General features: G+C 38.7%; 1 protein-coding gene across 1 annotated transcript in view; it reads left to right on the plus strand.

Annotated features, from left to right (window-relative positions):
- The window catches only part of LOC150080071 (dopamine D2-like receptor), a 92,931-nt gene extending 84,004 nt beyond the window's left edge, over positions 1 to 8,927 (plus strand). Inside the window, exons 4-5 of the mRNA XM_090382167.1 lie at positions 1,052 to 1,920; positions 8,335 to 8,927. Of these exons, the coding sequence (XP_090238293.1) occupies positions 1,052 to 1,920; positions 8,335 to 8,555 (1,090 nt within the window). The 3' untranslated portion in view covers positions 8,556 to 8,927. The remainder of the gene's footprint in view (positions 1 to 1,051; positions 1,921 to 8,334) is intronic.
- Positions 8,928 to 14,033: the final 5,106 nt, after the last annotated feature.

Consider the following 14,033-nt stretch of genomic DNA (forward strand, 5'->3'; position numbering starts at 1 on the left):
CCATTGGTTGTATCGACATTGGTCTAATAACCAAATAAGATCCAGTCAACGACGATATTGCCATTGGTAACAAATCGCTGATGTGAGTGACCAATGGAGGTTGACAAGACTTGTGCAGGATAACAGAAAGGCTACAGTAATAACAATATCCTCTTTGGATGCCATTATACAGCAGTAGTATCCAAAGAGGCATTTGAAAACAATATTAGAGACAACATTTGGATGCCACACATTATTCGGAAATTATTTCCAACAGGGCGTATGTATTAATCCATGGCTGCAGTGATCGCAGCAATGAAGGAATCTGATCGAATCCGTTTGCAGGTATCCATCTGTGAACGGATCTTCCAACAGAATAATATGTTGTCACAAGGCCAGAACTATACAGATTCGGTCCCAAACTTGAGAGTGAATGCAGCCAATCTTAGTCCAACTGAGAATCTCTGGGATAAGTTGTAACGTGCTCTTGGAATTGAGGTACACAAAGATCTAATTTACAATAATTATGGTAAGCAATTGAGGCAGGACTGCCCAATATCGATTTCGATTCCTCGTGGGGTCCATATCACGATGAATTCAGGCTGCTCTGAGGACTTGAGGGGGAGGGACTGAAGATATACTCGCTATTACGTTGGTCTATCTAATAAAGTGACCACTCAATGTAATTCCCCAAACAAACCTCTGACATGTAGGAACAGTATCAAACTAACCTCGAAGTAGAGAGTATTATTTTTCTCGATGTTGATGCGAAACCACTGGCTATTGGTCGTGAAGGGTCCTGTCATTCGTTCAAATAAAGATTTATTTATTTAGATCTTTAGCTTTAACTAACAGTTTATCTATTTCATAATGAACTCTGTTCTTGATTTATCTGTTAATCATGATTATTATGCTGCACATTTTTAACAGGACTATTTCAGAGTGAAGTTTAATTAAAGTGTTAAAAATTAAATTATAGTGAATTCATTAGCTCAATTAATCCCATATAAATCTTGAATTCATAGTTAAAGTAAATTTTTAAACAACTGAGGGTATTTTTTTCATATTTCAGGTTTATTGCTGTCACTCAACCTATCAGGTACTCAAAGCACAAGAACAATAATAAACGTGTGACCTTAACCATTGCCATTGTCTGGGTAGTATCAGCCGCTATTGGTTCACCAATAGTTTTAGGTCTGAACACATCTCCAGAGAGGGTTCCTCGCTTATGTATCTTCTACAACCCAGACTTTATCATTTATTCCTCGCTAAGTTCATTCTACATTCCCTGCCTTGTCATGATCTATCTGTATTACAAGATATTCAGAGCCATTCACGAGAGAACAAAGAAAGTGATCGGAAAGCGACCTCCCGTGGTCACACCTCAAACTACGGACTTAGTCATAGAAAACCTGGCGCAAACACACGCTCTGCAGGAGACAACGATTGACTTTAATGTCCCTAAAGAGGAAGAAGTAGCGGTTTCTGTTTCTAAGGCAGCAGAAGAGCAACGCAACCATAACTCAGAGGATGAAGAGGAAGATGAGAATGCGGATGATAAGGAAGATGGATGTCATATTATTCAGAATACGAGGAATCACGGGCTGACAATAAATTCGAAGCTCGCAAGAGAAACTGCGAATACAAATGGGAACGTGGGCTGCTCGAGTGTGACCGAAACCAATTTCTGCGTGCAGAATCCCGAGTGTGTGAGAAATGTCGGAAGCGGTGCTGCCGGCAAGTTGAACGGAACTACGTTTGCCAGTGCCTCGCCTTTACACACTGAACTCTCCAGATCGAACAAAGTAGAAACTCCGCTTTTGAAACAAAAGAAAACCAGGTTTAAACTGGGTCGAAACCAGAAGAGCAGCAGGAAAAAAAGAGAGAAGAACGCAGCCCGAAGAGAGAAAAAAGCAACGAAGACTTTGGCGATTGTTCTGGGTAAGATTTAATTTCTTAAAATTCCAATTAATTTGATTACTTTATAAAGAGTTAAGTATAGTCTGCATGAAAATTGTAACGCTAGCTTAGTCGAGCTAATGATTTATTGCATTACAAGATGTTGTCAGGTTTGGGTGATGGCATACACTCACTGGCCGAAAAATTAGAAACCTTTATTCAGTAGTTGTAGAACAACTTTTGCCCGAATTACAGCCGAAAACATCATGGAATGGATTTCACTAGGTGTCTGAAGATTGTCTAGCTCCAGATTTGACCATTCTTCTATCAGGATATTTGTCAGTTGCTGTACTGTTGTCAGTAGAAAACTGCGAAGCCGAACTACCCTTTCCAACATATCTATCACATTCTCAATTGGATTCATATCTGGAGAAGGTGTCCAGAGTACATGTTGAGAATCTTCCTCGAACCATTTAGGTACAGTTTTCGCATGGTGAATAGCTCCATTGCCGTTTTGTAATTCGGATAAATATGAACTATTGTAGAGTGATGTTGATCTGATACAACAGAAAGGTATTCATTGGAGGTAACACGAAGTTCTAACGGTAAGCGGGCCAAATCCATATTAACATAAACCACCCCATACTACAATACCACCTCCGGTCCGTAGAGTGGTGGACATAAAACAGTTTGAATGCATGACTTCATGTTGTTCAGGCCACAATTTCACTTTATCATTGCTTAAAAAAAAAGTGCAAATCGCGACCCGTTACACGATATGATCTTTTTCCACTTTTTGAAAGTCCAGTCTTGGTGTTGCTGGCATCATCCTTGTCAAATCTTTCGATTTTTTTACACAAAGAAATGGCTTTCTTATAGGCACACAACTACCAAATCTAAAATTCTTTAACTCATGGCACACATCATTTCGGTTGAAAATGGGCCTTTCTTTGCCTACATTAAATCTTTCAATCATTTTCTGCAAACTGGACGTTCTATTCTAATGCACAATTCATTTCACTTTATATCGCTGTGGTCTTGTTCTTGAAATACCTCTACCTCATATCTTCCTTTTAGAGCTGCATTCTACTTTCGTGTTTCGATCGTTGTATACTTTTCAGACGGTTACCAGTGATTGCCTTTTTCTCAATTGAAGCATTGGATAAACATGCTACCTTTCTGAAAATAAGAAAGATCACCTATCTTACGCCCTCGTGGGAAGCACTGTCAGTAGGATCGTTGTTCTCTCCACACCGGGTGGAAAAGATATGAGTTGGAATCCCATCGATGAGGGGAGGAATTTTTATGGCCCTTTTCCACAAAGTGGCTGAGTTAGTCAGTCTCAGGCATCATGGTTTTTCTCCCGGAAACTCGGGTTTTTCATCCAGAAAACAAAAATTCGACCTCAGAATACATGCAATTTACAGACAATACACACAGAGCAACATGACCTTAGTTGCCGATGCTCTTAAAACCTAACACCAACCAACCCAACTTCCGGATGACCGGATCGACTAAGAAGCCTTAGGAAAGCGTTCAATATTTATCCGATACCAAACCCTCGACGTGGGCACCTGTACGTGCTAGGGAGGGATACTGCTTGGATAGCAGATTAGCATCGCTGGGTCCAACGCCCAAAGCCTACCGTTCCAGTCTAACATCATAAGAATGCGGCGTGTTTGTCGTGCGCTGCAACCCCTGGAAACTCGAAAAGGGGGAGGAGATCCTGGTAGTTGAGGGGCTCGGCTTCAACATATCACTTTGGCCCCTGCTTCAACAAGACGAATGATCCTGAATTGCTCGGCCAGGATCAATAGGCTAGCGGGTTTGCCTGCATGTCAATGCCATGTTCCTACCCGCATGGTCCGAGGGACAGGATTCATCCTGGCGGCAATGTGGGTATAGTGTCTGGCTAACCCTGGCGTCCTACTCCCGAGCGCATTTATTACTTTCCGGGGAGTGGGCATCCCATTTGGGCTCTGTGATGGGTGGGTGGGATGCCCGGGCGCTAATAAAAAAAAAATATATCCACGAATCTTGATAATGCAATTTCTCCTGAGGCCCCAACCCGTTCCCTAACTGAAAAATTGAACGTCGATCCAGATAATGTCACTTCTGCTAAAAGACAAAAACAGAAGTTATATCATGTCCAACACATCGTTAACCTGATAATTCATTCCACTAGTGAGAAGCCCTTAGGAAAAATGTCACCCTTATTCATCCAGAAGCGTTTGGATGGCTTGGCATGCTCTCCTAAATCTGTCAACGGCTTTTCACCATTTGGTGATGACACCACCGTTACCCCCTCAAGACAGTGAACTCATCCCATGGTTTGATCGCCAAATGGGATCCCATGGAAGTTTCTGAAGAGGAAATATGTTCTGTATTGAAACCCCAAAGGGTGACAGCTGTAAAACGAATATTCATGCTTAGGGATGGGAAACTTGTTCCCACCATAAACATCACCCTGATATTTAATTCACCAACGTCTTCTAATGAGATCAAAGCTGGCTATATTAATTTTCCTGTGCGTCCATACGTTCCAAATTCTTTAAAGTGCTTTAAGTGCCATAAATATGGACACTTGCAAACAGCTTGCCATGGAGCCTTCGCATGAGCTCGATTTGCTTAAAAGGACCACGAAGCAACATAATATTCAGCCACAGAAGCTACATGCATTAACTGCAAAGCAGAACGCCCAACCTACTAACGAGCCTGCCAGAGGAGAAAAGAAGTAAAAGAAATTCAACAACTTATGGCAGAGCTGAACATATCAGGAGACAAGAAATGCGGTGAAACTTATAAATACAAACAACCCTAACTACGCTCAGAAGGTAGCAGGGAGATGTTCCATAGGAACTCAGACAGAAATGGTCATCCTACCAAAAGGTAGGATGATCTTTTGATTCACTCCCAACGCGCGCTACCTGTTAAGCTCACAAACACCAGCACAGAAAGATCAATCAGCTGCCACTCCCATATCGGTATTCCTTAATGCTCCAACAATAGCAAAAGAAATTGCTGGAGAAAAGAATAACAAGCCTGAAGTATCACCCCTTCCCAGCTCCCAAGAAAAAAGTGGACGTCGAGGAGAAGAAAGTACCTGATGAACGCGTTGGAACTCTGTAAAGGAAGAGCACATGGAAAGAGGATAACGTTTATACTTCCCGAAGAGTGATAAATCCAAGACTGAGAAATGTAAGCCCTTAGCATTCAGGAAACCGCCTAATGGGCTCACCAATTAAAAGTCAAGGCTAATTTCCTACAGTGGAATTGTTGTGGATTCCGGCTACTTCGTGGGTAGCACAGATGGTGGGATCACTGTCCTCTCCACCCCAGGTGGAAAAGACCTGAGTTCGAATCCCGTAGATGACGTGAGGAATTTTTATGGGCCTTTTTCACAACGTGGCGAAGTTAGTCGTTCACGGGTGAGGGTAATATGGTTTTTTCTCCCGGAAAATTGGATTTTTCGTCCAGCAAACAGTAAATTGACCTCAGAACACATGCAATTTACAAACAGTACACACGGAACAATACGGCCTTAGTTGCTGATGCTCATAAAAAAAAATAAAAATATATATTCCTGCGAAATACTGCCGACATCAAGAGACTACTGCAACAGCACGAGCCAGCTTGTTTTTGCTTGCAGGAGACATATTTGAAGGCAAATGAAAGCCCTTCCTAGTGGTATTGTGAAGTGTAGTAACACTTCATAATACCACTATCATACGTAAGAACAGAACTGGGTATGGACCAGCCCATGGATGAGTTGCTGTCATTATGGGCGACCACATTTTATTTTTTTTTCGCCTTTCCACCAACAGAGAAGAGGTAGCGATTCGACTTACGATAGGGTTTTATTAACAGTCTGCTCGATTTATTTGCCATTTCCTAAGCCAGGAAAAGATCCCAAAATCCCAACAAACTACCGTTCTATCGCTCTGACTAGCTGTCCTTGCAAAATCCTGGAGATAATGGTCAACGCCGGCCTTATCTGGAGGCAAATACTATACCTCTTCTTCAGAATGTAGTGCGTGGCTCCAGAAAGAAAAGGTTCACACTGGACCATTTAATTAGGCTGGAAACTTCCAAACGAGACGGCATTTTAAAACTAGAACACCTGGTGTCCGGGTTCTTCGATATGGAAAAAGCGTACGACACAACTTGGAGATTTGGAATTTTAAAATAACTTTATTGCATTGCTCTTAGAAGTCATCTCCCAGATTTTATCAAAAACTTTTTATCCCAACTTTCTTTTCAAGTTAGTACAAGGTCTACCCCCTCTCTCGACCCTTTAACCATGAGGAGGGAATAGCTCAATGATCAGTTTTAAGTGATATGCTTTTTTGCCATCAAAGTGAGTTCCATCACAGAACAACTTCCTTCAACTGTAATCTGTGCCCTCTATGTTGATGACTTTAGCACATTCTTTCAATCCTGCAACGCAATCGGGAGACAACTGCAACATGCCATTGACCACTTGAACTCATGGACAGTGAGTTCAGGTGGAGAGAATATTGTTTTACATAAAAAGCAATATGCTCGCCCTGGAGAACGCTATTTAGAGTAGTGCAATACCAAGGAACCCGTTGAGAACTGCCTTTACGATATGAGATGGATGCACGACTTGGTTCATCCATCTCATATTGTGATTAGTAGCTAAACCAATTTGATCACTATGTACTGAAAGAGGCTATTCCCGTTAAGTACAGTTACAAGGTTTTAATAAGGAGGATTGGCACCTGCGAGATGATCTGATTGAGGTGTTTAATGGATTGAGCAAGCTCAATGCTGGAGGAGTTCTTCCTCTTTCTCAGCCTACGCACATGACGGAGCATAAATTCAAATTGAGGAAGGATGATCAGGATAGATGTGAAGAAATTTTCCATGTTCCCCGTGGTTGTGGAGGGGGTTAGTTTGAATAAATTCAAGGAACAACTAGACAAATTATTGGAGGTGACGTGCACATTTTTTTTTGGTTGATTCTATGTAAGCTTGCTTTTTGCGTGAATTGCCCCTAATAATACTAATTTTATTGTTTTGTATTATTCCTTGAGGACAGTAATGCCAATTTTTGAGAATTAAATCTAATTTTTTAAACCTAATTGAAAATAATTAAAATTATTGACAGTAAACGATTATGATGAAGTGTGTAATTGCTACTCAAAAGGCTCATCATTAGATTTCAGTTTCGAGCGACGCTATTCATTTTGGTCCCCGCGTGAGCGCTGCTTTAAGGGATGATGAATCACGAGATTAATAATGAATGGAATGGAGACTGACCTGAAATTTTTTCATATCGTCGAGTTGTCATATTCTCCTTGCAAATACAACAGACTAATTTTTATAGGTCTTCTCTGCTTCGTCTAATAAAATATGAAAACTTTGGTAACTTGGAACCATTTTATTGAATCCGAAACAAGAGAAATCATCGTAGATCTTACAAAGCTCATCCGACATACCATTTCATATTTCCCTTCTTTCCTGTTTGATCAAATCTCAGTACTGGATTATCAACCCAACTAATTGAAATGGACTCAACCACTTACGGGCACTATTTTTGATTCATTCAACTGTCATTTTTCATCCCGTCATTTCTCTTCCTTGACAACGATACGCCCGAAAAGTTTTTAGTCAAACTTAAGAGAAGGTGTTTAACTAATTGATCACAGCATTGTAGTGGACAGATGTCTGCCAGAGTGAGTTCTAATCTCTTTTATTCTGTTACCAACGATAATTACTGTGGGAGTCTCGAGATATCATGCCTTTTTACCCGGCTGATAAATTAATATGAACCGACCGTGGTTGTTCCAGCTGTACTGGGCGCAATTCTATTAATAAAAAACTGGAAGGGAAGTTGTTAAAGTGAACTAAGCGGTACACGATGTCTTGTGTTTGAAGAAGTACCACAAAATAAATTACAGGTAAATTTCTTATTATAGATTATTATACAATGCATAACAGTATATTACGGTTGCATATTACGCCGAGTGGTCACTTTATTAGGTACACCTACCTAAGAGGGAGTAGATCTTGTGTAACAGTATTCTCGAGCTTCATTGCCCAGTGTTGGTGGTCTGAGCCCAGTGTAGTCGTACATTTTTTTTATTTTTTGCTGATATGAGTGTGAACTCGGTTCGATCATTTGGTGCGATGTTCCATCGAACGAAGGACAAATGATGCTGTTTCCAATGAAGCTCTCAGTTTCATGAAAATGGGGTTAGTGCACTTAATAAAGTGGCTACTCATCATACTCACTCTTTAAATCGAACAAAGTAGAAAACCTTTTTAAAAAGAAGAGCAGCTTTGAACTGGTTCGAAACTAGTTCAAGTTAAGCAATATAACCTTTGAGCATCCGATTTTTATCCAAACTTTTTTCATAAGTTATAGTGTCTTAAAATGCATGAAAAGGTTACAAAGATGTTCCTCTGATAACTTCTATATTTTTTTTTCAGGAGTTTTCCTGGCTTGCTGGGTTCCCTTTTTCACATGTAACATCATGGATGCTATCTGCATCAAATTAAAGGATGACAGCTTCCGACCAGGGGTAACGGCGTTCCTTCTAACTACCTGGATTGGATATATGAACAGTTGCGTCAACCCTGTCATCTATACCATATTTAATATTGAGTTCCGTAAAGCCTTCAAAAAGATCCTTATGGAATCTTGTAAATAAAGTGAAAGGAAAATGAAATATTTTTAGACTACTTTCGATTATGGATTGGAAGTGAAACGGCGACACCTAGTGGACGCTTTAGAAATGAACGATGCAAACTGTAATGAAGATAAGCTTGATAAATTAAGAACTATTGCTTGTAAAAATAATATTACAGCGAATATCTACAATATTCCAATAAGTTTTATTTTCTTTATAATATGAGGAACATTCTGAAGACCATAGAAAGATTGTATGAGTTCCTAAGGGTGTTGCAAGATTATAGGATGCGTGTGACTCATTGGAAACAGGGCATTCACTATTAATTTCAGTTAAGAGGTACAAAAATTATTTTTTCTCTTTGAAATTTCATACGGCATGAAAATTTCATTGTCATTCTCCAGTTTGTTTACATTTTCGCTCATTCGTAAATACATCCATTTTCAGCACAAGTCGGAAACTGATTTCTTATTTTGATTACTACTCTGCATCTACACTGCTCAAAGTAACTAAAGGAAGTGACTTTTGTTTACCATTATGTGCAAACTACTTTAGTTTATTTAGCGATTACTCAATTATAAAAGCAGTGGCCATTTTGTTGGGCAATCTCGAAATTTTAAAAAGGCACACGTACCCTAAGTGATCGAAGATAGTCGGTATGGTAGTCGACGCGCCTGAATGAGTATTATGGAAACTGCAACGTTACTAGGATTTTCACTTGCAACTGCGTCTGGGGTGTATCGAGATTTGTCCAATAATCAAATACCATCCAGACGAGGATTGCTATTCTGCAGTCAAAAACAGCTCGTTGCTGCGAGAGGCCAACGGAGATGGACCACACTTGTGGAGAGTTTGCGGAGGCCTTGTGGAGAGTTTGTGGAGACCTTGTGGAGAGTTTGTGGATGGACCACACTTGTGGAGACTTGTGGTCAGTCAAATAACAACCTAATACACGTATGGAGTATTGCAGTCGACGATCGAGCATACCAACTCTGGACAGCAGAAGACTAGAAAAACCTTGTCTGGTGTGGCAAATTCCGGTACATCAACCGTTTCAAGCAAATGAAAGGATCTGAATATGGCGAAATTAGAATGACTCCTTGGATACATTCTGCCAGGTGCCAAAAAATGCTGGCAAGGGTAATGGTGCGGAGAGTGTTTTCGTAGTGCTCAACGGAGCAATATTTGGATGCCACAAATTAACTGGAAATTGTTTCTGACTAGGTGCATCCCTTCAGGGTTGATTTGTATCTATGAACGAATGGGTACTTCCAAGAGAATAATGCGCTCACAGCGCCAGAATTTTACAGAGCTGGTTCTATGAACACGAGAGTGAATTCAGCCCTCTGCGCTGGTGGTCCTATTCACCAATATATGTCCATCTGAGCACCTGTGGGATGAAGTGGAATCCCAGTGTAATATTGGACAATGGCTAATGTTAATTTATATATTTCATGTCAGGTATTATTTAAATATCACCGGGCACCTGATGATGGACCCAGGAGCACGTGCCAATTGCGGGACGCCTACAGATGTGCAAATAAGAATGGATCTGTTGGTAAATTTTCGTCAAGCAGGAAGTACTTTTACATTTACGAAGGCGACCTTGAAAATAAACAACGATTTAAAACATTGCCACACTTTATTGAAATTCAACAATTCTGATTTCATTTATGAATATTTTCCTAGTTTAAATAAAGCTATACTGTATAGAATGAGACTTAGTCTCCGAATCAGGATGAGTTAGTTCTATTTTATGTGACCATCGCTATTTTCAAAAAAAAAAAAAAAAAGAGTAAAAAAAAGCTACATTTACTTTTCAAGTATAAACTCCAGCTAACTCCAGACTGAGTCATAATGCCTCTAATATACCTTAATCAAAACTGACGGGAGAATAGAACAGGAAAGACTCCATACTGATAGACCAAAACAAGCATAACTACTGGTCTAAGTATGGTCCCTTTGAAGCCCATAAAAGAAAACAATGGTGCCTAGGACCTATTTGGCCATCCTGTAGTATAAATTGAAAATTTATTATTTAATATAATTTCCTTTAGTTACTTTGAATAGTGTAGGTTCTTTACCGTTTCTTTTTCTTTTTATTTTCTCAAATAAAGTATAACGGATGATTTTATATTCACAAAATTCTTGTAAGATATTTAAAAATGTAACGTCTTGTAATGTGCGTTCAAATTTTACCCCCCTTTATACTTAAGTTTTTTATTTGAACTTTCCATATTTGAAAGAATTTCGAATAATTTTACAATCCAGCTCTAGTGCCCAATTTCTGTTACATGATTCGCATGAAGTTGTTCTTTGGGCATTTTGCTTTATTAGTTTGACTAAGTCTATCTGTTTTTTTTCTTTAATTTTTAAGTTAATAGAAATACTCTTTATATCTTTATGTATAAAATGAATTTAACCGATGTTACATTCCTTTATTTTACATTTTGTGATATGTTTATTCTTTCGTTCTTTTTTATTATTTTCAGCTAAGCATCTAGTTGCTAATAACTTTGGTGGGCATCCTAATATCATCGATCTAATCTATTAGCAACAAATGCATTTTTATAATCTTGAACAAAAATATATTATCTGGGGTATTTTGAATAAATAAATGCCATATATGGATTTTTGAAATAGAGACAGTGTCTGAAAAAAAAAAGGATTGATACCGTTGTTAGGTTCTAAGGTGAACATTTCTCAATGTGCTAGCGTTTAAGGTGTACTTGTCTACAACGACCGTTAAGTAATTTAAAAGCAGAAATCTCAAAGTTCAGAGGAAGTAAACGAAAATATGTATATTTAAGTATAATAATAATAACCTTTGATCTCAGGTGTTTCTTTATTTGGCATGATGGAACATACACAGTTATTCTGATATAATTCTGTTAAATGATATATAGAATGGACATTTGGGTCATTAATTCACATTCATTCTTCACTGACTTTTCGCACAATTGAAAACACGATATATAAAAACCAGTGTGTACACTCTTTGACCAAAATAGTATTCGGATATATACATAAAGGTAGTTACAAAAAAGTCTTTAAATAAAGACAAAAAAAAAAAATAATAATATATAGGTCATCATTGGCCTCTATGTTCCAACCTTCCTTCCTGCACTGCAATTCGTTCCACAGGTGTTTACTGTGGCTGTGGTCCGGCTCTGAGCTAGTCAGTACAACTTTTCGATGTCATCTACCACAAAGTAGTCATTTGTGACCATCGTTGAATGACATGAACGTCATTCAGATACTGGCAGGGTCCGAGATGCGCTGCCCACCACAATGTAGGTAGTGCATAAGTGTCTCAAACGTTCAACAGGCTACAGACTTCGTAGTTTTAGCCACTAATATCAACGGACAAAGTCAGTTCCAGCTGAGATAACTTCATACTACTAGACAGCCTCCAGCAAACTTTATGGTCGATTTAATAAATTCCGACTGAACGCATTTTCAGAGCAATCACCCAAACTCATACATCACAACAGAATTGTGGAGCTTGATTCGTCACTCCATAGCATGTTCTGCCACTGTTTTGAGTTCAAGAACATCAGCCATGACATCGCACTAAATATTATTTGGCATTGGTGGCTGTGCTTATGTATAGCTACCCTACCACTGAACTCACACTCACGTGTCTGTCGCTTCCTATGGATGGTCAACGTACTGACAAATGTTCCGGTGACCTCTTGAAAGACACGAACTACTTTCTCGTATCGAATGGCTTCTTACAGTTTGTAATCAGTCCAAACATTTTTTAACCGTTGAGATGTCACATAACGTCTTCCATCTTTAGTTAATACCCGCCACAGTGAATTTTGGGCATTTCAGACGATTGTGTGCGACTGTAACAGAAATGTTATAGGTGTGGCATCCAACCACCATTCCAAGTTAAAAGTCGAAGTTCTAGCTTCTAACAATCTATTCTGGCTACTAATGTACTGCTCCTGGACAGACAAACCGACAGGTTTTTATTAGCACATCTGAGCGGATACGCATGCGCAGGGGACTTCTAACACAGTATACAATATTCATTGTTGGGTGTGTGAATACTTTTGCTCATATAGTTTATATAATTTAGTGTTCATAATCAAGCACGTAATTGAACGGCCATGAATATCGGACGCATTTTATCAGCATTGTCCTTCGAGTCATGCAATTATCTTTGCGATCTACAAAGTCTCCACTGAATTCCCTGACCTTGTTGCAATCTGTCAGAAACCAGGAATACATTCAGTATACAAACATTCCGAGAAACGCTAAGTTGTGACATTGGTCAATCAACAACAGAAGATTAAGTCAATATGAACACACTCTGAAATTTCGACTACAGAGCATAACCTTTAAGGAGACAGTGTCCTATTTAATGGAAAATTTAATATCGTACAGTTGTATTCGAGTCACTGATTGTCACTTAAGTAAACAGTAATCAAGTTAGAGGATTAATAGTATTCTAATTCTCTCGAAGTTATTCTATGCCCAGAGTATAGAAAATCTAGAGCTAAAGATTATAAACGGCTTTGTATAAGTCTCGGCATCTGTAAAGCCTAACAATATTGCCATTGAAAACCTGAAAATTCGTTTCTAGATGAAGAATGTACATCCGCTGGTATCTGCAGTTATGAAATCATTGTGGATTTTTGCTTAAATTTGCGATTGCGAAAACTAATATAAAAGTTAGTATTTAATATTTAAACTATAAACAATATTTAAACAATATTTAAACTATAAATATGCAAATATAGGACTGTGTCGTGCTTTAAATCACACGGAATGCAGACATTGTAAAAGGTTTCAGAAAAAAATAGCAATCTTCTACTTCAATCAAAATTCGCTTTCCCGCAAAGTACAATTTTTAGAAGTCATTCATAAAGTGGATCTTCATTTCCACTGAAATATCAATATTTTGAAGAAACCACGTTTACAAAACCGTCAAGTATCAGATCATCCAATTTCGCCATCGATGTCTATAAAAATATTGCTTGTTTTGGTAACATCATGCAGCAGCGAAAGTCTTTTCTCAGAATTTCAGGCTAGCCGCATCTTAGATTTTTAAAATAACACCTGATGGTGGTGGATTTATTAGTGTGTTGTTGGTTTACTGACTGATCTCCTGAAAATAGGCGCTGACATGAGATCGAGCTGGATGAAAAATAAACAACCAGCCTACGGGCATATTTTCATACCCTCTGACACTTTTGATAAATGAAGTCACTAAAACATGGAGTTGTTGAGACATGTTTAGTCTCTTTCCAATCACACAAGATACAGAAAACGGTAATAAATTTGAACTCTATATCTTTCTCAACATCCTGCTTTCGGGATTTAAAGTGTCTGTATTTTTCTGATAATAACATACCCAAATGACCACCAGATACATTACTCACTTATACATGGCTGGGTAGGTTAGGACGTCTGACGCATAAATTTTATTTATTAATTTTTTTTGCGTTTAGCTCTTTTTTGTGTGAGCAGATATTCGATTTTTCATGT

Source organism: Mastigoproctus giganteus, chromosome 9 (genome assembly GCF_048544385.1).
Source record: "Mastigoproctus giganteus isolate SK-2022 chromosome 9, ASM4854438v1, whole genome shotgun sequence".
NCBI lineage: Eukaryota > Metazoa > Arthropoda > Arachnida > Uropygi > Thelyphonidae > Mastigoproctus > Mastigoproctus giganteus.